Genomic DNA, 24,342 nt, shown 5'->3' with positions numbered 1-24,342 from the left:
ACATGGGTTAATTGATGCACTACCAATTCTCATATCCTAACTCTCAACAGTAAAGTTCCTGTGAGTAAGCACTTCACTGTTATTCTGCATAAAATTCGATTTGAAGTTGAGAACCAAAAGTTGAGTTTCAATTGATTAATTTCACCCAGGTCCTGGGTACGGCCCTGGTTGCAATATGTTGTGCAATTATCATAGATACAAGCATTTGCTGCTTGTAATACAGTACATATCTCATTGACCATGTTTTTATCTTTTTTTATCTACAGAACAGCAAAAACTGTTGACCCTTGCTTTCAACATGTCTTCCTCTGCACGCTGTTTTGGGACCAACTTCCTTGGGCGCCTTAAAAGCCCCATCTGTAGCTCCAACGCTGAGCAAGATGACCACCAACTTCCCAAGTTTGAGCACTTTGGGGAGGCTGTGGCAATTCCCCGTGGCCCCTACAGTGATGGTACAAGATAAATAGAATAAGTGTCCTTGGCTGTCTATGATACATGACATCAACACACATTACGAAGCAAATTCTTCAGTGTTAAAAAAAATAAAAAAATAAAAATAAGAGTGTTAAATCAACCCTGAAACCATTGAGTCTGTGGACCCATACTGACACTGGAAAAGTGTTCAATTAAGAAACTGCTTAGTGTAAAGTCTTGCCTTCCGAGTAAACTGGAGAGTTACCACCCATGACAGCATTTTTTATTGTTTTGATTTAACCTTTATTTAAATAGGCAAGTCAGTTAAGAACAAATTCTTATTTACAATGACAACCTAACTCCACCCAACCCGAACGACACTAGGCCAATTGTGCACCGCCCTATGGGACTCCCAATCATGGCTGGTTGTGATACAGCCTGGAATCAAACCTGGGTCTGTAGTGATGCCTCTAGCACTGAGATGCAGTGCCTTCTACCGCTGTGCCACTCGGCAACCAGATAGATGGTTGCCGCATTCATCCACCAAGTGAGATCCTAAGCGCTAATACAGGGGCCTGAAACTCATAACCATGCACATCATTATTATATTTCCCAGTAATGCTCTATTGCAGGTAGATTTTTCAATTGTTTGTTTCAGTATCTATGTTTGTACATTATTAATTAATTCATCTTATGCTACTAAATAGAAATTACAAACATTTTCTAAACTAATCCACTATTATTTGGATTTCTTGTACCCGTTACTGAAATGGTTGTTCCAATTTAGTTGTTTTAGTTAGTCTTGTAAACATGCTTTGTCAATTTTTCCAGTAATTCTGAGTACTGGTTGCGGTGATAATAATTTGAGGAGCTGGCTATCTCTGCACTGTCTCTATTCTTAAAAGGAATTAGCATAATGTGATTTTCATGTCTGATATGGCCTAATGATGTTACGTTTGATACAGTTAACTTTGTAGCAGGTTGCCGATGCCTGTATTTTAGCAGAAAAATGTGATCAATGATGTCTGAAGCTTTGTTTTGTCGAACAACCACCTGACATGGCTACAGTGAGCACGTGCTATGGCGCCACAAGCCTACACTGTGTTGATGAAAGCATCTAGTAATGAACGTATTTTCAACACAATTGGCTGGAAAGCCTCAATGCTTCAAGAAGCTTTGTTTCCCCATCACTACTGTAAACCATGAGTTTCAGATTTAGATTTGTTCCTAAAGGGGTACAAACACTTGTCACTGTAGTGGTACACTGTAAGGTCATCCTTTGTACCTTTAGTTATAAGTGCATTATTGTATCCCAGTTCATACGTCAGGCCACACCAGGTCTGCAAGTAGAGTTTCAAATGTTGTTTTTTGAAGGATTTTGGATGTTCTGTTTCCAGGAAACTTCCAACCAGGGTTTCTGGAAACCTGGGAGTTTTGGGAAAGTTACCAGAATTTTGCAAACCTTCCTGCAAGTCACATTATGCTGACTAGCAAAGTGATGTATAGTTAGAAGAAGCAATAGTTCGATTTTTTTGATTCACCTACAACCTGCATTCGGAATGAGTGCCAGAGTTAGGAACATTGTGCGGAGACTACCTAAAACCTTTCAACTGCAACAAACATTCCTGTAACGAGTGCTTTTTTTTTTTACCGCTATGATTAGTTTAAAAAAACGTACGCTATTTATCTTTGTGTAGCATGAGATTAATCAATCAATCAATGAACCTGCACAAAAATAGATATTAAAATAAACAATTGAAATATATCTACCTGCAATAGAGCATGCTGAGAAATGATTGAGAACTTCCCAAACCCAGTCTTAGGGAGCCCAAGCGGTGCACGTTTAGTTATTTGCCTTAGCACTACCCAGCTGATTCAACCAATGAATTCATCATCATCATCATCATGCTTTGATTATTTGAATTATGTGTGGTGCTGAGGCAAAAACCAAAACGTGCACCCCTTGGGGTCCCGAGGACCGAGTTTGGGAAACGCTGCCATAGCGTTTGCGCAGGGTAGTCTTTTTCTCTTTTGCCAAAAGTAATACCAAACCAATCAGATGGTTGATCGACAAAACAACGCTTTGGACATCGTTAATCACATGCTTCTGATAAAGTGTCGGAGGCACTGACACACTGTTTCAAAGTAAACTGCTTAGCGATTTTGACACATGCCTCTTAGCTTCGGTATCAAACGTAACATCAATAGCTGTATTAGGGTAAAACTAAGCTCTCAAAATAAAGCCTTAGGAAGAACATATGGTATTGTGTTATATAATATATATCAAAAATATATATTCACTTAGGATCTCACTTTTAGAAAAAGGTACTAAGTAGAACCATACAGGGTTCTTCGGTTTGTCCCCCATAGGGTGGCCCTTTTTGGTGCTGGACTGAATACTTTGCAGAGGGTTCGATCTAGAACCCTCTATGTAGGATTTTTCAAAGAACCCCCTATATATGGTTACCTTGAACCCCCTATGAAGGGTTCTACCAATAACACTTTTATCATGTAAAGGTTCTTCCTAAAACTGTCTTCCTCAATCATCTAAACTGGAACAACCATTTCAGTACTACCAGATTGGATTTGTTTAGAAAACTGTATATCATTTATCTTTGTGTCGCATAAAATGTTTCAACCAATCAATGTGTATGCAAAAACACATTATAGGAAAACAAACAATTCTGAAAATATTACTGCAATCGAGCATGCTGGTTAATATTATATACTGCTCTATGTAGAATCATTCTTGCCTTCTAAAGTACCATCAAAGAACCCTTCCTGGCAAAAAAAACTGTTCTTAGGATGTTGAAAGTAGTTGGTAGAACCCTATCCCTCCACAAAGAACCCTTTTGGAACCTTTTCGTCTACATGTAGGACTTAAATGGATGAATGCAACAATCATGTCTCTGTCACTAACAAATACAGTCATGGGTGTTATCTAATTTACTTGACTAGCAAGGCACTTTGGGACATTTTTGAATATGGCTTTACACTAAGCAGTGTATTAATTTAACACTGTTCTGGTGGCTACATGAGTCCACAGACTCAACTGTTTCCGTTTTGATTGAACACCGTGTTCATTTCTTATTTTTTTATCACTGGAGAATTTGCTGTATAGGCCCACAGGTTTGTGGTGTGCTCAGCCGAGGTGGTCAGCAGAAATCCTTGTTCCCATTTTGACTTCACACTCAGACCTGACATCCTGAAAAGCACCCTTTTTTACCCAAAAAGTTTCATCCAAAAGATTTTACGTTTGTTACCTGGTTATCTAAACATCATTATTTTGCTTGTGATCTCTTTATTTGCAGCCACCCTGGAATGTGTGAGAGTGGACATGATGCAAAATGAGAACAAGAGCGACCACCACTGTCACTTGTACAAAAACAACATTCTCATCGTCCGCAGAGCCCAAGAGTTTCAGATGACCCTCAAGTTCAACCAGCCCGTAAATCCCAGTGACAATTTCCAGATTGAGTTTTACATTGGTAAGAAGATTTGACATATTTTCACCAATGTAGTGTACATTCCTTTTAGCTGGATAAAAATGAAATTACATGCATTGCTTGACTTCACTGACGGTGATGTATGAATTATAGTGTTCACCATTTGATAATAGTTTTAATGGGAGTGGTCGGTGTGTTAGAGGTGAAGTTGCATCTCAATACTACAATTGTTCCTCTCCTAGTCTCCTCTCTGTCATCTGTGTTTAGCCTCTGTAGCCAATCAGAAACTCTAATTAATAAAATTGCCAAATTGAAAGAAAAACAGATTATTGACATATTCCCATCTAAACATCTGTAACATCTGTTGATAGTAACCTTGGGGTGCCTCCCGATTCTCCAAACATCTCCCCAAGTGTGCTCTTGCACACTTCCCATCATGGATTTAGGGAGTTTCCACTATTGTTGAGTCCATGACAGATTGTGCAAGTGCACACTTCGGAAGAAGGGTGTAGAACAGGGATGAGTCCAGGGTCTCTCTCACACATTATACTGAATGCTTACATCATAATCACAGGGGAATTGCTGAAAATATATCTATGTGCTCGATTCAATCCATATTGCGGAAGTTCCGGGGTATAGAGCGATTGAAATTTCAAGGTAATTTCTGATTGAGATGGCAGCGTTTACTGTGAATGCAGTCTCCACAAACACAGGAACATTGCATTTAAATCTCAATCGCTCTGTAACACGGAACTTCCGCGATACGGATTGTATCACGCCCTAGGGCCTTTAGTGTCAGCTACAAAACTGCAATATGTCAATTAAATACAAACAAAATCAGAACGACAGCAAAACGACTGCTTAAGAAGTATGACACCATTTTTTAAAAATCTTCAAACGACTTACCTTTCACTTATGCCTTGAAAAGGCTTTCATTGTCAATATATTTTTATCTCCCTGAATGTGGTGTTGTCCTCTTTACATCTGGTGTGAAATTCTTAGTTTACTGTGTTCAAAAGTTTTTGAGAATAGGGCATACAAAAAATAAGCAGAGAGCACAATATTACACAAAATATGCTTTAGCCTACATTTATTGGATCTGAGGGAGTGGTTGCGTGGTAATTGTGAGGCACTTCTAAAATAATGGTGCAAATGGACATGCATCATCCCGGTTGAAATTATGAGAGTGTTATGAATGAAGATACAGTATGTGAATTGACATATGTGCAGCTACAGAAGCGTACTAGTAGTACCCTAGTAATCCATCTGCAGTTATTGGTTTGCAGTGGTGTAAAGTAACTAAGTACAAAATACTTCGAAGTACTGCTAAATAAGTACTTTTATTTGAGTAGCTGTTCTTTACTATTTATATTTTTGACAACTTTTTACTTTTACTCCACTACATTCCTAAAGAAAATAAGTACTTTTTACTCCATATATTATCCCTGACAGCCAAATGTACTCGTTACATTTCGAATGCTCAGGCGGGACAGAAATATGGTCAATTTCACACACCTATCAATGCAATGTGTTGTCATCCCTACTGCCTCTGATCTGATGGACTCACTTAAAACAAATACTGCATTTGTAAATGATGTGTGAGCTGGATGTGTGAAAATCCTGCCGTCTGGTTTGTGTAATGTAAGGAATTTGATGAATAGCATTTACTTTTCACTTTTACCCAAGTATGACAATTGAGTACTTTTTCCACTACTGATGGTTTGTTGCATTCCAGGTCACCTTTATTGCAGTCGCGCTGCACAGACTACCGACAACAGTATCTTCTGTAATGTTGTTGTGATATTGAGCAGACCTTGACTTGTGTTGGTTGATGTGTTGTTAACTGAACTGTTTTTTTTGGTAGCACTTTATTTTACAGTACGGAACATTACCAGGTATTTATCAAATAAATGTCATGGTAACACAATAATTACACAGTAATAACTTGATGATTTACTTGCTTTGTTTCTTCAAGGCTCATTAAAACAATAGCTACCTGGTACCATTTGTTACCAACGGAAGTTAATTCTTTGAAGAACGTACCAGAAAGTATCGATTGTTACCACATAACGTCATAGTAAATACTAAGAGTGCAGTGGAAACATGAGTGTCTACATGTGTTGACGTTTCCCCTGTCATGTCACCTTTTCCCTCAGGTATCGATGACAACGTGTTGAATGGCACAAAGATCATCATCTCCTTTGACGGCTCACAATCTGGGAATTGGACCGGCCGCATGATACAGCAACAAGGGGATGCGTGCGTGGTGGGCATCACCGCTTCTGCGGACGCCATCATCGGGAAGTACTACACGAGTGTGGCGGTCATCGGGTCCAATGGAATCTCAAGGACACAAAAGGACCCTGAAACAGAGTTCTACCTCCTGTTCAACGCCTGGGCGTCCAGTGAGTGGAATCTTTGTGGATTTTTGTTTGTCCTCTTCGGACCGCTTAAGATAAGATAAAACATATGCATTATACACCCCTTACGGGAAATTTTCACACATGGATGAATTTCATGAATTTCACACATGGAAAATCACATGAATTCACATGTGACATTCAATGTTAAATCATGTGAAATTGTTTTTTTGGAAAACTTAAAGTGATGGTATCTCACATAACCTTTCACATGTGGATTCAAATTTTCACGTTAATATTTTACACGAGATTTCACAGGTGATGCCTCTGCAAACAAAAATGTGACGTTAGGATGAATACACAAACAGTGCTTTTAACATACAATGTAAATAGTTGACACTTTCACATATATGATTACATTGTGTATGTTTTTACAGTAATTATTATTCAACATATCCTCACCTGGGATATGAACTCGCAACCTCTTAGTTGAAGGTATTCCAATATTCCTGCTACTCCTGTCAATGGCTGATGTAACCTGTATTCCAACAATTTGGACTTGAGTAAATTTAATTTCAGCTTTGTCAAATTAAGAAAAATACACTCAAGAAAAATATTATATTTACAATAATAATATGCCCCACCAACATATGACAACTATACAGAAAACCACTCACATCATCAATGATCAGAGAATATTCAGATGGAACTCATGTGCAGAGATGTATTATAGGTAATGAAAGTGTAGAGGAACGTTACAGTACAGACTTTGCAGCGCCGCAGATTGATCAGCGTACCTCAAATCCATTGGTTGCGAGTTGAAATCCCAGGTGGGGTCATATTGAAAAAATATACTATACTTGTTTAGGAAGAAAACATTTGGGGAACAATTCAATGTTTCATTCGTTGATTCATGACACCCCAAAAAATCTGACAGTGATGAGATACTGTAGCCTGCATGAAAAGCATGTTTTGATTCCCAAAAGAAAAACATGGAGTCACTTTTTTACATTTTCTTTTTGTTAAAGCTCCACGGTTAAATGCAAAATTCTACTGACAAAATACAAAATGTCAAAAGCCAATACAACAGTGTAAAATAACATTCAGTCCATATTTTTCTTTTTTAAACTAACTTTTTCACCAAACCATCAAAGAGGATCAGGCGCGGTCCACATGCAGGTAGCAGGCCCACAGTCATATGGGAAACGCATCACCAAGGCCTCCTTCGGTTTCACATTCATACAAAAGTCCCTCACACAAACAGTAGCCGGTAACATAGTTCTCCCACACAACTCCATACATCCCATATGGGTAACCAGCCGGTCGGAGAGCAGAGTTCTCCCATTCGAGGGTGCCTCCATGCAGAATTGTTGTCGCATCCAAGTTGTATAATCCACTGCTCAAACCCGTCCAGAATGGCGGGAGAAGCCCCATTCCCATCACGTCCACAAAGCAAAAGGAAGATCCAATATGTGTAAAAGTCTGGGTAAAATGTACTTATTTGGTAATGACATTTCAGACATGTGGGCAGTCTAGTACTCATTGTTCACCCATCCAATAAGCTAGCAGTGAGGGAGATGATAGTGCAGAGAAAGCTGCCCATGCTTCTCGTCGTATGCTTGCTCCATAGGGCTAGAGTAGGCCAGGCTAGCATGCATGCAGCCTAGCGAGGTCATGTCACTTTAGTCCAGCGATAACTTCAGAAGACACAGGTTCCACAGACGTTAAAAACGCTCAAAACACAGCTGCCACCAATGTAATACGCCGTTAGGAGGGTTCAGATAGTGGAACATCAGCTTTGCGAACGCAAAGACTTGGACACCAGACAGCATACGGAGCTCAACAGGACGTGGCTTCCTTCCAGGACATGTGACCACGGTCTCAGTTAGTTCAAGTGACACAAATTAATTTATAGACACAAGTCAGGCATTAGAAATCAATGATGAACATCCAATTCTCATCCTTACAATTCTTACAAGTCAAATCTAAAGTAACAGATGACCAGATTTTGGTAATGAGGCTGCAATTTATTTCTGATTTCTTTAGATGATGAAGTGTACATGCCCAATGAGGAAGAAAGGCAGGAGTATGTGATGAATGAAAATGGCTTCATATATGAGGAGGAATCAGGTGATGGAAGACAATGGTTTTATGGCCAGGTACAGTAAAAGACCACGCACACTTATCAAATACCTTAATGTCCTGTATACACTACACACACATTTACAGTTGTGTCATTATTGTTCCTTTTTTTGAGTCTGGAGGCTATATTTCTCTCTTGTAGTTTGTGGAAGGGATTCTTAATACCTGTATACTTTACACACACATTTACATTTGTGTCATTATTGTTCCTTTTTTGAGGCTGGGGGCTATATTTCTCTCTTGTAGTTTGTGGAAGGGATTCTTGATGCCTGTTTCCAAATCTTGGATGACTCACACATGCCTCTAGTAAACAGAGGCGATGCTGTCAAAGTCTGCAGGATAGGCTCTGCAATGGTGAGTGATATTTGCAGATAACATAAGCACACTACACAAATTCCAAAATGAGCCCTAGTTTAAGCACTAAGAGCCAAGTGCTTTTCACAACCACAAGACGTACCAAGCATTTAACCTGAACTTCAGTCTACATCCACAGAATGTGATTTGCAGTAGATACTATACATATACAGTACATATTGAATGAGATATTGCCTCATTTGATTATTTTCATATAATATTTCAGGAAAAAGTTTGAAAAAAAGGGTATATTTGTGTCTACATTCAACTGGTAAAAGTTGATTGTGATATGAATAAAGGAAAACAATTACCCCGGTACCTGGCCTTAATTAAACACTCAATTTCCTTTTGCATGCTTTTACCAACTTACTCTGAACATTTCATTTCAAACTAACCTATCCTTATACCTGGTGCACTAATCTCTTTGGCGGGTTTTCTATATATTTTTCCATTCCTTGTGGAACCAGATGAACTCCCAGGATGACCGCGGGGTCTTGGTGGGCAACTGGAGCGATGACTACTCCCTTGGCACTGCACCAACCTTCTGGATTGGCAGTGACCAGATCCTGCTCCAGTACGTCAACACAGGGCCCGTCAGCTTCGCCCAGTGCTGGGTCTACGCCGGGACGTTCAACACCTGTGAGTGCCTGATTAAATTCCCTTTTCATTTTCAATGTCCACCCCACAACATAGGTCATGTGTCTTCCAAATGACCTGTGATTTGCACTGAGGGATTGATGGGCAATAGAAAACAGGCCCATCCAGTTATAAACTGCAGTTTTCAACTAAGAAAATGTTGCCTTTTTTTAGTGGGTAGATCAGCTTTAATATTGCAGATGGTTTGTGGCTTCCATCAATATAATTGTCTGCATCATTTCCAATCTTTCCCGTAACCCTACCATCCCTCCCCTAATTGGAGTAAACTAATGGACAACAACACTTAGGCTTCTACTTCCAGCTTATACATACTATATACATTTTACGGATACAGTATATTTAAAAAATAGTTATGTTTTGATTGTGTAATGAGTATGATGGGAGACAGAGTGCTGGTTTCAAGCGTAGGGTGCAGCAGGTGTTTATTTAGTACATGGCCACAGGAGGAGGCAGGTAGCTGGGTCCAGGGACAGGTAGAAGGTCATACACAGAAAATCCAAAAAGGTAACAGTACAGGCAGGGAAAAAGGCTAATGACGTAGTCCATATGCCATGGAATCGGTACATCAAAAATCTATTTTCAACTATTTTGCAATCTATATGGCACAGCTCTAAATGAAATGTATATACTTTTTTATTTATCACCATTTTTAAAACAACTTTTCAGGTCTTTAATGGGGGGTCAACAGACAAATTCCTTACTATCTCACCCTTCCACTTGCCTCTTCCATTTTTGCAGTAATGCTGCAATTAGTTGGTTGTAATTTTTTGAAGAGCAGACATTTCCATATAATTTTGTTAGCTGCATCTGTGACATGACTCCACTAGTCCCATTTATGATATTATTTACAAAGATTATACAGTTTAAATATTTGTTCAATTAATTTAAAAAAAATCTATTAGCATATTTGAGTTTAACCATAACGTTTGTTGTAATATTTGTTCTCTCTTTTCTGGTGGATTAAATTGAAATTGCTAACAACTTTCTATGGCTTGTTTAAAAAAATAGCAATATTTTGGAGATGATTTCATTTTCAAATAACCGAAAGCGAGAAGTTGCAATCAGAATAAAGGGAAAAAGGCCATTCTTGAACACGGGGAGAGACATTCTTACTAATTTGCCAGAGAACCAGAATGGATTTAAGTATACTGTAACTTTTGTATGACTGAAGCCTTTAGTTTAATATTGAATAATTTCTGCCCTCTGAATTCAAATTCAGTATATAAATATGCCTGTTAAACTTTGTCTGGCTTGCCATATACTTCTAAAAAAACAAGTCACTTGGTGAAGGCAGGGCCATAAGTAAACTGGGATATGACTAAAGAGGTGATTTTTCCACAAATAGAAAGGTATTTTCCTTTCCATGGTAGCAAGATCTTATCTATTTTTGCTAACTTTCTATTAAAGATTGATTGTAGTGATGTCACGTATACTCCCTCACCGGCCTCCAGGTCATCAGGCTGCTGATTATCCCGCACAACTGTCACCTGTGCCTCATGACACTCACCTGGACTCCTTCACCTCCTTGATTACCTTCCCTATATCTGTCACTCCACTTGTTTCTTTCCTTAGGTGTTATTGATTATTTTTCAATTCGGTGCGTTGTTTGTGTTTCATTTTAAGAAGTTATTTGGCCACTTTAGTTGTGATACAAACCTTATCGAAACATATAGGTCTATGGGCTAGGCTACATGATGTGTGCGACTAGGATTTGAAAATGTAAAAAAAAAAAGCTGGGCATCATTCACAAGTGATAATATGTCATTCAAAAGCAATAGACACATTTTTACCTTTATTTAACTGGGCAAGTCAGTTAATTAAGAACAAATTCCTATTTTCAATGATGGCCTAGGAACAGTGGGTTAACTGCCTGTTCAGGGGCAGAACGACAGATTTGTACCTTGTCAGCTCGGGGATTTGAACTTGCAACCTTGCGGTTAATAGTCTAACGCTCTAACCACTAGGCTACCCTGTCACCCAAAACATTATTCTTGATTTAATCTTGTCTTTACATATACTAAATAATATATGTGTGAAATTGGTATTGATTTAGAATGGATCATTATCATGCACCACTCTCGAAACAGGTGCAGTGGGAAAAAATGCAGGTCGTCTATGCACTTATATAGTGAAATGAGGACACTTTCCCCGTGGTTCATTTTCATGCCAGCCAGGTAGGCTATACTCCTGTTGTAAATAGAAGCAATGTGCTTTATAGTAGGAAAATATAGTAGGCCTAGCCTATAGAAAGCTGATGGGATCCTCCTCTGTTTTCTCATGCAATTGTATAGCCTATAGAAATGTTGCGCAACATGAGCTCATGGGCTCCCATGAAGTTGTTTGAGGACATTTTCGATGACATTTGCATTGATTTCAGAGTGATTAGAGGGACAATACAGTGCTGAATACCAGGCAGTTAGCAAGTTTGGTAGGCTACTAATGATCATCAGCAGCATCAGAGCTTGGAGAAGCCTAATTACCGTGACTAAACAGTCACATGGAATTTGACTGCCATCTTGACTCATGAACACCGGTGTGGCAGTAATATGGTCACTGTGACAGCCCTAGTCTGACCATATTCTGTCCGCTATCAACACTTTTTAAACTTTTGCCAGTGAGAATGACATAAGAAAGTAGTCAAGACGAATAACTTGATTGAGCCTCAGCCATGTTTATCTCACTAGGTCAGGATATTTAAGCTTCCATATATCCACTAGTTCCAATACAGAGCATTTTGAAAGTATTCAGACCCCTTGACTTTTTCCACATTTAGTTACGTTACACCCTTATTCTAAAATGGATTATATAGTTTTTTCCCCTTATCAATCTTCAAACAATACCCCATAATGACAAAGCAAAAAAATTTTTTTTTCAATCTTAGCAAATGTATAAAAACATTTTTTTTAAAATAATAAAACATATACATAAGTATTCAGACCTTTTACTCAGTACTTACTCAGATGAGGAGCGTTGCTGCACAGCAATTTTCAAGTCTCACCAGAGATGGTAGATTGGGTTCAAGTCCGGGCTCTGGCTGGGCCACTCAAGGACATACAGAGACTTGTCCCAAAGCCACTCCTGAGTTGTCTTGGCTGTGTGCTTAAGGTCGTTGTAGTTAAACATTAAAAGCGTTATAATTTTTTAGGTAAAGCTACACTAAATATATTCACATCATCAAATAATTGATTAAAACACTGTTTTGCAATGAAGGTCGACAGTAGCCCCAGCAGCACTCTGAATGGTAGCACCATGGCACAGCTAGCTTCTGTCCTCCTCTGGGTACATTGACTTAAATGCAAAATCTAGGAGGCTCGTGGTTTTCACCACCTTCCATAGACTTAAACAGTAATAATGACAGCATCTGTAGGACGTCCTCCAACCTATCAGAGGCCTATCAGAGAACAGGCATGTAGTCCACCCATAAAAAAAATCACAGAATAATCTAGTTCTAAAAGTGTAAGCTACAGCTAGCTAGCACTGCAGTGCTAATGTGGCGGGTAGTTGACTCAGAGAGAGAAAAACAATAGTTGAACAGTTTTGAACAAATTCATTTCTTCCAACATTAAGAAGAAGCAAAGAAAGTTTTTTTGCCTGGTCACAGACAGCTGATGTATTGTGCACAAGGGAAGGGAAAAGGTGAGAGGAGGAGAGCGTGTAGATAGTTACGAGAATGTATTATATATATACAACGAGCAAAGTGATCATCCTGTTTTTATCTGGCTGCTATGAGAGTGAACTGTTTGCGTGTGATAAGAGGTGTATTCATTCCTCTGATTCTGTTGAGAAACATTTCTGAAATGGAACAAAACAGGGCTAAACATATTACACCCTAGATCAGCTAGATGTTGAGTGTGCAAGGCGGTATTGAATGTGTCACTGTCTGTCACCTTGATTACTCAAAATTCTCCCGACCTGCGCACCTACGTTGCAAACTTTCATTCATAGACTAGGTTGTAGGAACCTCATGATGGGTACAGGGAACATTTTTGTATCATGTAGTAGCCTAAACCTACCGCTGTTACATTGAGCTTGGTGAACAGAATATGAATGACAGTCATCCAGTATGCTGTAATAGAAATAAGGCCATGCTCATCAGAAAAAAAAATCATCCTACATCATCTTAAATGGCACTGACAGCCACTGCCGTAGATGCTAATGCTAAGCCATAGCTCAAAACACAAATCCCGGTTTTCTGACTAGTCTGGAGCATAGGCCACTTTCTAGGTATGCATGAGATGTAGAAAATGTGTAATTAAGTCCTATTAGCAGATAAAAATAGGTAGCAGTTTCCTCAGACAAGGCCCGCTGCTGTGCAAGTAAAACACACTTCTGAAAGTTATATTCATAAATCTACTCTAATCAATTGATTGAATACATTTAATGTATTAGTTAAACATTTATTAATGTTCACGATTGCATGTTAATTAATATATGCTTATTTTGAAGTATTGCCTAGTCTCTTTAACGGTGTCCCCTCCCCTGCCCCAGTTCTGCGGTGTCTGGGCATCCCTGCCAGGGTGATCACCAACTTCAACTCCGCCCACGACAACACAGGGAACATAATCACAGATCTCGTCTTCAACTCAGTGGGAAATCAGCTTGAACTGAACGAGCGCCTTACCAGAGACTCAATCTGGTAGTTATATTTCTGCTTATCCATTTGTATTGAATGAACATGAAATCCCAGAATGTAGGTTTCTATAATCCTATCTTTCACTGTATGTACTGTAAAAACAGTTTAGTCATAGCATGGTGGAAGGTGAAATGGACTAGATGTCCCTGTTATCTTTAAATCATTGTGCTTCAAGAAGAAAATGATTGTGCAGGATCCCAGATAGTGTATCTGAGTGGTGAAGGATGACAGATAGTGTACCTGAGTGGTGCAGGATGCCAGATAGTGTACCTGAGTGGTGCAGGATGCCAGATAGTGTACCTGAGTGGTGCAGGATGCCAGATAGTGTACCTGAGTGGTGCAGGATGCCAGATAGTGTTCCTGGTGGGTGCAGGATGCCAGAAATTGTTCCTGGTGGGTGCAGGATGCCAGATAGTGTTCCTGATGGGTGCAGGATGCCAGATAGTGTTATTGAGAGGTGGGCATTGTCTCCACAGGAACTACCACTGCTGGAACGAGGCTTACTTGTCCAGACTTGACCTCCCTGCAGACCAGAACTTTGGTGGCTGGCAGGTGGTGGATTCCACCCCCCAGGAAACCAGTGATGGTAAGAGAGAAATTAGGATGATGGGAGAGAGAGAGAGACCTAATTTTCACTTCATTTTGTATGCTTCAAAATTGCATAATCAAATTCATGAAAACGCAGCCATTTAAGATAGTGTGTTCCATGATAATTTGCACCCTTGATAACCGCTAGGCTAAATAAATACAATTACTGAGCTATATTGTATGCAAAAACATAACATTATTTTATACTAATACAATTGCTCAGCGAAAGAGATTTTGTTTAACAAGTAATACAAAACCATCTAAAAAAAGACAGGCGTCAAAATGATTGGCATCCCTGTTTTCAATAGTCCAGCACCCTCCCATTGCGAGGATAACGACACTGAGCCTTTTTCTTCAATGTTTTATGAGATTGGAGAACAAACACATTAGGAGTGATATTAGACCACAGTTCCTCGATAAAGAATCTCTCCGGATCCTTGAAATCTTTAGTCTGCACTTATGGACTGCCCTCTTCAATTCAAACAACAGGTTGATTTTGTACTCAATTAACCATTTGTTTGTGGATTTTGATCAGTGCTTGGGGTTATTGTCTTGCTGGAAGATCCACTTGCAGCCAAGTGTCAGCGTCATGGCAGAAGCAACCAGGTGTTTGGATCAAATATCCTGGTACTTGGTAAAGTCCATGATGCCATTGATCTTAACAAAGGCCCCAGGACCAATGGAAGCAAAATAGTCCCAAAACATCAAAAATCCACCACCTTATTTTACCATAGGTATGAGGTACTTTTATGCATACGCTTCTGTTTTTCAACACCAAGCCCACCACTGGTGCGCGTGGCCAAAGAGCTTCATTTTCATGTCATCTGACCATAGCGCTGTTTCCAATTCATGTGCCAATGCCATTTATTAAACTCTAGGTGATGCTACTGTATGGTCAGATAACATGAAAATAGAGCTAGTTTTTTCTCTTTCTCTAAGCAATTTTATTAGTATAATAGAACATATATATTTTTATACAATATACAGTAGCTCAGTATTTGTATTAGAATCATTTATTCTATACAGTCTTTTTTGCTCATCTGTATCAAGAGTGCCAATAATTATTGAGCTCGCTATATATATTTTTACATTTGCATTTCTTCATCTGAAATTAATGTTCTTCGGCCCTTTCTATGTTTAAGTCTGTTCTCATACTTTTAAAACATTTACTTTTGATGTGCTTTAGAATGTGCTTTGCTCCAAAACAAGATATCCAACACACTTGTTTCAGACCAAAACACACTATATCCAGAGCCATGTGTTTAGAGAGTTGGAACATTGAGGTTTCTGCATTGCGATGCCTTCACATAACACTACAATATTCTATGGCAGCCATGTTAGCTCCCGAATGAGCATTATGTAATAGGTGTAGAGCTGGTTGATGCTTCCAGTGATGGTGAGAGGGATGACAGTGTCAAACAGCTTGTGCTCCTTCTCTCTGCAAGTCAGCTGCTACACAGGGACCATCAGCCGAGATGTATTGCGTCTCCCTGAATTCTGCTGCTGGCGTCTGTGCTCTCTTTCAGAGGAACAATGGTCTGTAGACCTTACAGGGCACACAGTCATCCACAAGGAAACCTTTTTCCACCATTATGGCCATCGCTGGTTTCAGCAGAGAAACGATATCGGACTGCTTCAGGATCTCCTCACTGACAGACAACATGAATGGGGCTGAATATGGGGCTGAAACAAAGAAATGTGTTAAGAAAGTTGCCCCATGTTGTCACGATGCAGCTCACAGTCCGCTGGTGGATGTTGAATCTGTGGGCCAGATCCCTCTGCTTCAGACTCAGTGACAGATGAGTCATGAAAATGAAAAACTTGTCTGTGGGCTGCAGGGATTGTGACTGATGGAGAAAAAAATAATTAAGATGCATTACTATGCAAAATTACAACTAAAATTATCAGCCCTGCAGATTGCAGATAAATATGGTAATTCCAAATCAGAATTACAGCATCACCTCTGTTTGCTAGAGATATTTGTGAGTCATCAGTGTCCAAAAAAGGAGTCTCCGTCAAAGGTTGTGGGTCAACCAGCAGGACAACAACCTAAAACACACACCAGAAAGCACCCAGGAATGGTTCAAGAAGAAAAGCTGGACTATTTTGGAGTGGCCAGTGTTGAGTCCAGATCTGAATCCCATCAAAAATCTATGGCGAGAACTGAAAACAGCAGTTGGTGGAATACATCCCTAAAATATTGCGGAATTGGAGCAGTTTCCAGCAGATTGAGGAATCCAGTAAAAGATGCAGCAAGCTCATTGATGGCTACAAGAAGCATTTGTTGGCAGTTATCTTGGCCAAAACCTCTGCATCCAGGTAGCTCTTAGGTGCTAATCATTTTGTCCATGTCATTTCACCAAATTTTTTTTTTATTTAAACTTATATTGGGAATTATTTATAAAAAACTATAAGGGTGCCAATATATCACGCTGCAATTGTACATGCAATTCTTAAAAGTAACAAAATGTCTCTGAAAAGCATTGATTGCATCTTGAAAATGTACCAATGCCCTGATAGTTAATACAATCCGTTTCCAATTGCGTTGCTGTATTCTCCAAAAATGCTAGCCAATATATTCTAGAAGATGCTAAATAACCAGCTAACAAAATATCAAAACCGTTTGGATGAAATAACAGCACCCTAGGGAAGTCGTAAATAAGAAAACATTTAGAAACGTGAACTGTCCCTTGTAAAGTCAAATAGACAGGGTCATGGGTTGTTGATATTGTTTTTGCAGGATATTTCCGCTGTGGACCTTGCTCTGTCAAAGCCATCAAGGAAGGAATGCTTGGCTATCAATTTGATGCCCCGTTTGTGTTTGCTGAGGTAAAACAATACGTTTTCTTTATGCTTGACCAGTAACACTGGAATGTTCAGCCATAATGACTTCATCGTCACTCTATGCCATGATGAAGCGTAACACAGTTATGCTTTATAATTTGCAATACATCTTATTTCATTCAAATCAATCATCATATTCACATTTATCTCTTTCTTTTAACCTCAGGTGAATAGCGACGTTTACAAATACAAGCTAAACTCACAAACTGGGAAAACTGAGTTACTAAGCGTAGACAAAACTTATGTCGGCATGAAAATCCTGACGAAGTCCATTGGTGAGACCAATGAGCCAATGGACATTACAGAGACGTACAAATACCCAGAAGGTATGTGGCACCTGGACAATGGAGTAGGCTGGCAAGGGTGTAACTGCATGTTTAAAGTTAGTTTCATGAGACACTTTGCAAACTGCCAATAACTAATGCAACAAGAATGAAGTATAGAAATTACTTTGCTATTACTGCTTTTCAATTGACTTTGCAAAAATATAAACGTAACATGCAACAATTTCAACGATTTTACTGAGTTACAGTTCATATAATGAAATCAGTCAATTTAAATAAATGTATTTGGCCCTAATCTATGGATTTCAAATGACTGGGCAGGAGTGCAGACATGGGTGGGCCTGGGAGGGCATAGGCCAACCCATTCGGGCACCTGGGCCCACCCACTGGGGAGCCAGAACCAGCCAATCAGAATGAGTTTTTCCCCCACAAAAGAGCTCTATTACAGACAGAAATACTCCTCAGTTTCATCAGCTGTCAGGGTGGCTGGCCTCAGAAGAAGCCAGATGTGGAGGTCCCCAGCTGTACAGTATATACAGTATATTCCTATAGGTGAAATAAAATTGTAGTCCCACTCCTTAAAAAAGTCCCACTCCTTGCTGCAGCGATCTATGATATATATGTGTTCCGAAGAGAGCGGTTTAGATCACTAGATCAGCCTAGGACACCAGTCCCATGTTAACTCTATTCCCCTCCAACTCCCCCCCACACACACAGGCAGTAGTCAAGATGAGGAGACCATGAAGAATGCAGAGAGAACCTACAAGACGCATTTGCAATATGACGATGAGCAGGGCGTGGCAATGACGCTGGAGATCCCGCAGGAGCGTGTGAAGATTGGCCAGAACTTCCAGATGGCTGTGGTCTTCAGGAACATGAGTGAAGACACACGCACCATCCATGGCCTCCTGGTTGGCTCCACGATCTACTACACCAACATCCAAAGGGCTCAGTTCAAGCAGTTGACCTTTGACGTCACTCTGAAACCCATGGAGAGTGAGTAGAAACCAGGGTGATCCTTTACATACGTACTGTACTGTAGGTCTTTTTGGGCTTGTCTCCATGTATCACAACTTTGTATGATAGTCCTGCAAAGCTTTCAGACCCCTCCTCTGAAATAAAATCCTCAACAGTTTATAGAAAATGCTTTGCAGTCCTTTTACAGCTTTATGGCAACGTCCTGTTTCAGCAGGTGTGTGTATGTATTGTATTGTAAGAGAACGTGAGGTAACGATGGGATACTCTTTAGTAAATACCTCAAAAGACTTTACAGGTAACAACCTGGTAACAAATGGTAAACAATGGTGAATCCCAAATAATAATAATAATAATGTTCTGCCAAAGATGCTCCTGTTGTTGATTGAATTTGTTTCGTTGTCAAATCTCTGTCTCCCTAAAACCAACAGCGTCGAGGATACAGGTGGTCGTGCTGGCCCAGAACTACATGCCCAAGCTGGGTTGCCAATCCAACCTCCGCTTTGTGGTGACGGCCAAGAGCATGGAGAACAACCAGGACATGACGACCATACAGATAGTGAACCTGAAAGGCCCCGAGTTGGCCTTTGCGGTGGGCCTGGAACTTTCATTAGTCCTCTTTATTAGGATGTATTTCCTTAGTCCTTTAAAGGGATAGTTCACCCAAATAAAAAAAATGACATCTTGGTTTCCTTTCCCTGTCAGCAGTAATTTGGTCACAGTGACCAGGTACACAAAACCAAATCATGGATTGCTCGCTTACCTTGTCCATAGACTGCTGACATGGTAAGGAAAACTGTCATTTTGTAATTTGAGTGAACTATCCTTTAAAGTGTTCCGTAAAAGTATATATGAAATTTATTTAGTTTTTCCCCAAGAGCTAATGTTGTAGTGTACCCAATTAAAGCCTTATTTGTGCTGCTGGAGTGCTGCATCTCTCCTCGCCTTTGTTAAAGCAGCCATTCTGAAAAACATCCATGCTTCCAAAGCAGGGGAGTTGATAATCCCTAGATTATTATGTTTTATATCACCATAGATTGTTGTGAATGGACCATCTCTATTTGAACAGATGAGTGGACCAGCGAAGGTGAACCAGGAGATATTTGTCAAGGTGGATTTCACCAACCCATTCCCATTCAGCCTGCATGACGTGAGGATGGCCATACAAGGGCCTAATTTCATCTCATACCGGGAAAAGTTGTACAGGTAAGAGGATTTACAACTCCAAGTCCTCACATCATGAGGATGTTCACACTTACATTGGTCTCACATTCACAAAAACAGATCCAATGTAGTCTGGTTAGTAAATCTGTGTGTGTGTGTGTGTGTGTGTGTGTGTAGTGAGATCTCTATCGGCGCCTCCATCACCTGGATAGAGTCCTGTGTCCCTACGAGGTCTGGGAATACAATGATCTATGCTGTCCTGGACTGCTCAGTCCTTGGGAATGTGCAAGGCAATTGGGTCGTCAGCGTCCAGGCCTGAGCATCGCCCAGGAAGCCCTTCCCACCTGCTAATAGCCTGCCATCGACCAGAGAACCATGGACGAATAGAGGCTCTTGTGTAGATTTGAAAGGATTTGATTGCTGGATATGCAATTCCATCTAGCTTATGAGAAGGTGAGGGCGAGCAAATAACATACCCCTTACGGAAAAACACATGATTCACAGGTGAAATTTCCTCCAATCATGTGAAACCATGTTTTTTTTTTAGAACACTGAAGTTTACGTGTGGATTTTACATGTGATCACATAACCTTTCACGTGAATTTTTTTCAAATGAGATTCCAGAGATGATGCCCTGCAAACAAAATTGAGTCGTTAGGATACACACAAACAGTGCTTTTAACATACATTGTTTTCAATGTACATTTTTGACATACATAATTACATTGTGTATGTTTATTTATACAGTAATTATTATTCAACATGTCCTCAGCTGGGTTTTGAACTCACAAACTCTTGGTTCAGGGCATCCCGACCGTCCTGCTACACCATCACGTCAGTGTCAATTACAGATTGAACCTGTATTCCTACACTTTAGGTTTAAGTAAAGTAAATATCAGCTTTGTTAAAAATACACTATTATAAAGAACGATTATAGTTATCATAGTGATTCAGGAGTAACATTAAAACAGAATAATGTCCCCCACAAACAGTAGACAACTATTCAGAAAACTATACTTATTCTGAAATAACTGTATGAAATCTATGGTGAGAGAATAATAAGATTAACTAAAATAGAAGTGCAGATGGCACTCTTTTGCTAAGTGCAGACATGTATTATAGATAATGAATGTGTATAGGAATGCTATAGACTTTGATGGGCAGCAGAAAGATCAGCGTAACCCAGAAGTTGTCAATTCTAATCCCAGGTGGGGTCATATTGAAAAGTCACTACCAAGTGATCATGTCAAATGTAATCATGTTGTCATTGATGAAATATTTTGTACACTATTTTAGCTGAATAGTGTACCATTTACTTTAAAACCCACAAATCATTTGATTCCCTTACACAAAAATACATGCAAAATCACATTTTCACATGTGAAGTACATGAAATTTTCACATAAAAAAAAGAGACTTGAGGTCAGTTCTTCACATATGAAACCACATGTTCACATGTATTCAAATTAGAGTTCACATGTTAACACCACCTTTTCACATATGAGGAGAATAACATGTTTTCACCTCACGTGGAATTTGTTTTTCACGTGTGAAAACGTTCACATAGGAACATCTAACTCTCAAATGTGTAGTTTCATGGTATCGTACGTAGGCATTTTGCATCCCCATGTTGTCACATTTATTTCACGAGATCATGTTTTCGCATGTGTAGTTTCATGTTATCAGATGTTGCTTTTACATGTTGTCACAGATGTTATCACATGTGAAATGTATGTGATTTTTCTGTAAGGGATTGCTTACACCGATAAGATTTGTTACAGAAAGGGCTAGGGGCTAGGAGTTGATTTGGAATTGGGCAGAAGAGGGAGGGCCAAGTCGCAATAAGCGCATCAGTTTATCTTATTATTTCCTCTGCATTGCCAAATATCAATCAAATCAATGTATTTTCAGGCATCGGTGACACTGAAAGTTGAAGGGCACCTGCATAAGGACTTCATCACACATTCATTAGCCATATATGCCACATGCATAATCAGTAGAACTGCAAGCTGACTTTATTTAACTAGGCAAGTTAGTTAAGAACAAATTCTTATTTACACTGACGTTCTACCCCGGCCAAACCCGGACGATGCTGGACCAATTGTGCGCCGTCCTATGGGACTCCCAATCACGGGCAGATGTGATACAGCCTGGATACATTTACATTTAAGTCATTTAGCAGACGCTCTTATCCAGAGCGACTTACAAATACGAACCAGAGACTGTAGTGACGCCTCTTGCGCCGAGATGCAGTACCTTAGACCGCTGTGACTTCTTTGATATGTGACAATATCATCACTTGCATGTCAACTCTAAACATCCTGTGTAAACTTACATTTGTTGACATAGCTTTTTCATAAAAGTTAACCCTTCACAAGTGTTTCCAAAGACTCTCGGACTAAAAACGTTCAAAAGTTATGATCCATATGAATATGATGGACAGAGTTTTTTATGTGTTCTAATTAGATTACATTTATATATCAGGGATTTAATTTGGTTTCGAATCAGCCGACTCAGATTCGGATTTCTGTTATTGTCGACCTTACAAACCTTTGCTGACTGTAAATTTCTCACACAATTATGACCTTCAATCTAATCAACGGTCCAGTGTTATCTGCAATAGATTTTAATCAAGCACAAAAGGTGCTGCATTTAAAGAAGCTATGTGTATTTGGGAAACAACATGACATTTTTTTCTTTAGACTGAGATTTTGGTTGCAAAAACGTTTCACATCACCCACCTATTATCCTTATATAAATCATTTAATTGTATAACGTAAAAAAAATAAAAGATCACAATGTAAAGCCATATGTGGGAACCATTCCTCAGTTATTTTGTTTGATAGTTTTATGTCTAACCAGTTTTATTGGAAAACCGTAATTTTTGGCTTTGCATCAAACTAAACATTTTAATTCACTGCCATTTACTGTTTTTAACATTTCAGCTGTGCACTGCTTTTGATTAACAATAAAAGCATTTTCAAAATCAATACTGTTGTCACACCATTATATTTTTTGTATCATTTAGTATTTTAAAGCATTTCCGGATAGAGTGGGATAAAGTTAACAGGCCACCCTTAACTGCCAATATCATTGTTATGTTCACTGGTCCCATTTCATGAATAAAATCTAACACACCTTACAAACCTTCCAACCTTTTTATGACCAAAAACAACAGGCTTGCACAAAGTACTAGAAAACATTCAGACCATCAACTCGACACAGGTTCCATATTAACCACTGTAAATGAATTTGAGGAAGCGCAAGAAATGTATCTATTCATTCAAATAAGTGCAATAATAGCTAACTTTTACTTCAGTCTTAGATCAGTAACATTATAGCAGGCTGGGATGACATCCTATTAGACAGTGTTCAACAGTCTCTGATGTTCCAGGAACAGGTTTTTATATCGATGGTTCCAGGTGATACCTTTATTTTACCAGGGAAGACATATTGAGACATAGATCTCTGTTTCAAATGTGCTCTGCAAACCACAACACAAATTGACACATTATACACAAAGTATAAATACAGTGCATTCTGAAAGTATTCAGACCCTTTCACTTTTTAGACATTTTGTTATTCTAAAAAGGATTAAAGACATTTTCTCCTCATCAATCTACACACAATACCCCATAATGACAAAGTGAAAACAGGTTTATATACATTTTGAGAAATGTATAAAAATAAATAACCAGAAATACTTTATTTACATACAGTTGAAGTAGGAAGTTGACTTGCCCTTAGGTTGGAGTCAATAAAACTTGCTTTTCAACCACTCCACAAATTTATTGTTAACAAACTATAGTTTTAGCAAGTCGGTTATGACATGTACTTTGTGCATGACACAAGTAATTTTTCCAACAATTGTTTACAGATGGATTATGTCACTTATAATTCACTGTATCACAATTCCAGTGGGTCAGAAGTACACTAAGTTGACTGTGCCTTTAAACAGCTTGGAAAATTCCAGAAAATGATGTCATGGCTTGAGAAGCTTCTGATAGGCTAATTGGCATCATTTGAGTATATTGGAGGTGTACCTGTGGATGTATTTCAAGGTCTACCTTCAAACTCAGTCCCTCTTTGCTTGACATCATGGGAACATCCAAAGAAATCATCCAAGACCTGCACAAGTCTGGTTCATCCTTGGGAGCAATTTCCAAATATCTGAAGGTACCACGTTCATCTGAACAAACAATAGTATGCAAGTATAAACACCATGGGACCACACAGCCGTCATACCGCTCAGGAAGGAGACACGTTCTGTCTCGTAGAGATGAACGTACTTTGGTGCGAAAAGTGCAAGTCAATCCAGCATCTTGTATCTATATCCACAGCAAAACGAGTCCTGTATCGACATAACCTGAAAGGCCGCTAGGCAAGGAAGAAGGAACTGCTCCAAAACCGCCATAAAATAGTCAGACTACGGTTTGAACTGCACATGGAGACAACGATTGTACTTTTTGGAGAAATGTCCT

The 24,342-nt window shown here is 39.3% G+C and overlaps 1 protein-coding gene across 1 annotated transcript; it reads left to right on the top strand.

Moving 5' to 3' along the window:
• The first annotated feature begins 278 nt into the window (after positions 1-278).
• Positions 279-22,851, top strand: LOC115104524 (coagulation factor XIII A chain-like). The gene is made up of 14 exons (XM_065007735.1): positions 279-452; positions 3,726-3,902; positions 6,017-6,265; positions 8,267-8,379; positions 8,609-8,716; positions 9,184-9,355; positions 13,862-14,009; positions 14,483-14,592; positions 17,335-17,423; positions 17,605-17,764; positions 18,440-18,718; positions 19,129-19,289; positions 19,767-19,903; positions 20,039-22,851. Exons 1-14 carry the CDS (start codon positions 299-301, stop codon positions 20,178-20,180), a joined length of 2,199 nt encoding a protein of 732 aa, XP_064863807.1. The 5' UTR covers positions 279-298; the 3' UTR covers positions 20,181-22,851.
• The last annotated feature ends 1,491 nt before the right edge of the window (positions 22,852-24,342 follow it).

The sequence above is a fragment of the Oncorhynchus nerka genome, linkage group LG22 (assembly GCF_034236695.1).
Source record: "Oncorhynchus nerka isolate Pitt River linkage group LG22, Oner_Uvic_2.0, whole genome shotgun sequence".
NCBI lineage: Eukaryota > Metazoa > Chordata > Actinopteri > Salmoniformes > Salmonidae > Oncorhynchus > Oncorhynchus nerka.
This window is presented reverse-complemented; position numbering and strand designations above follow the sequence as displayed.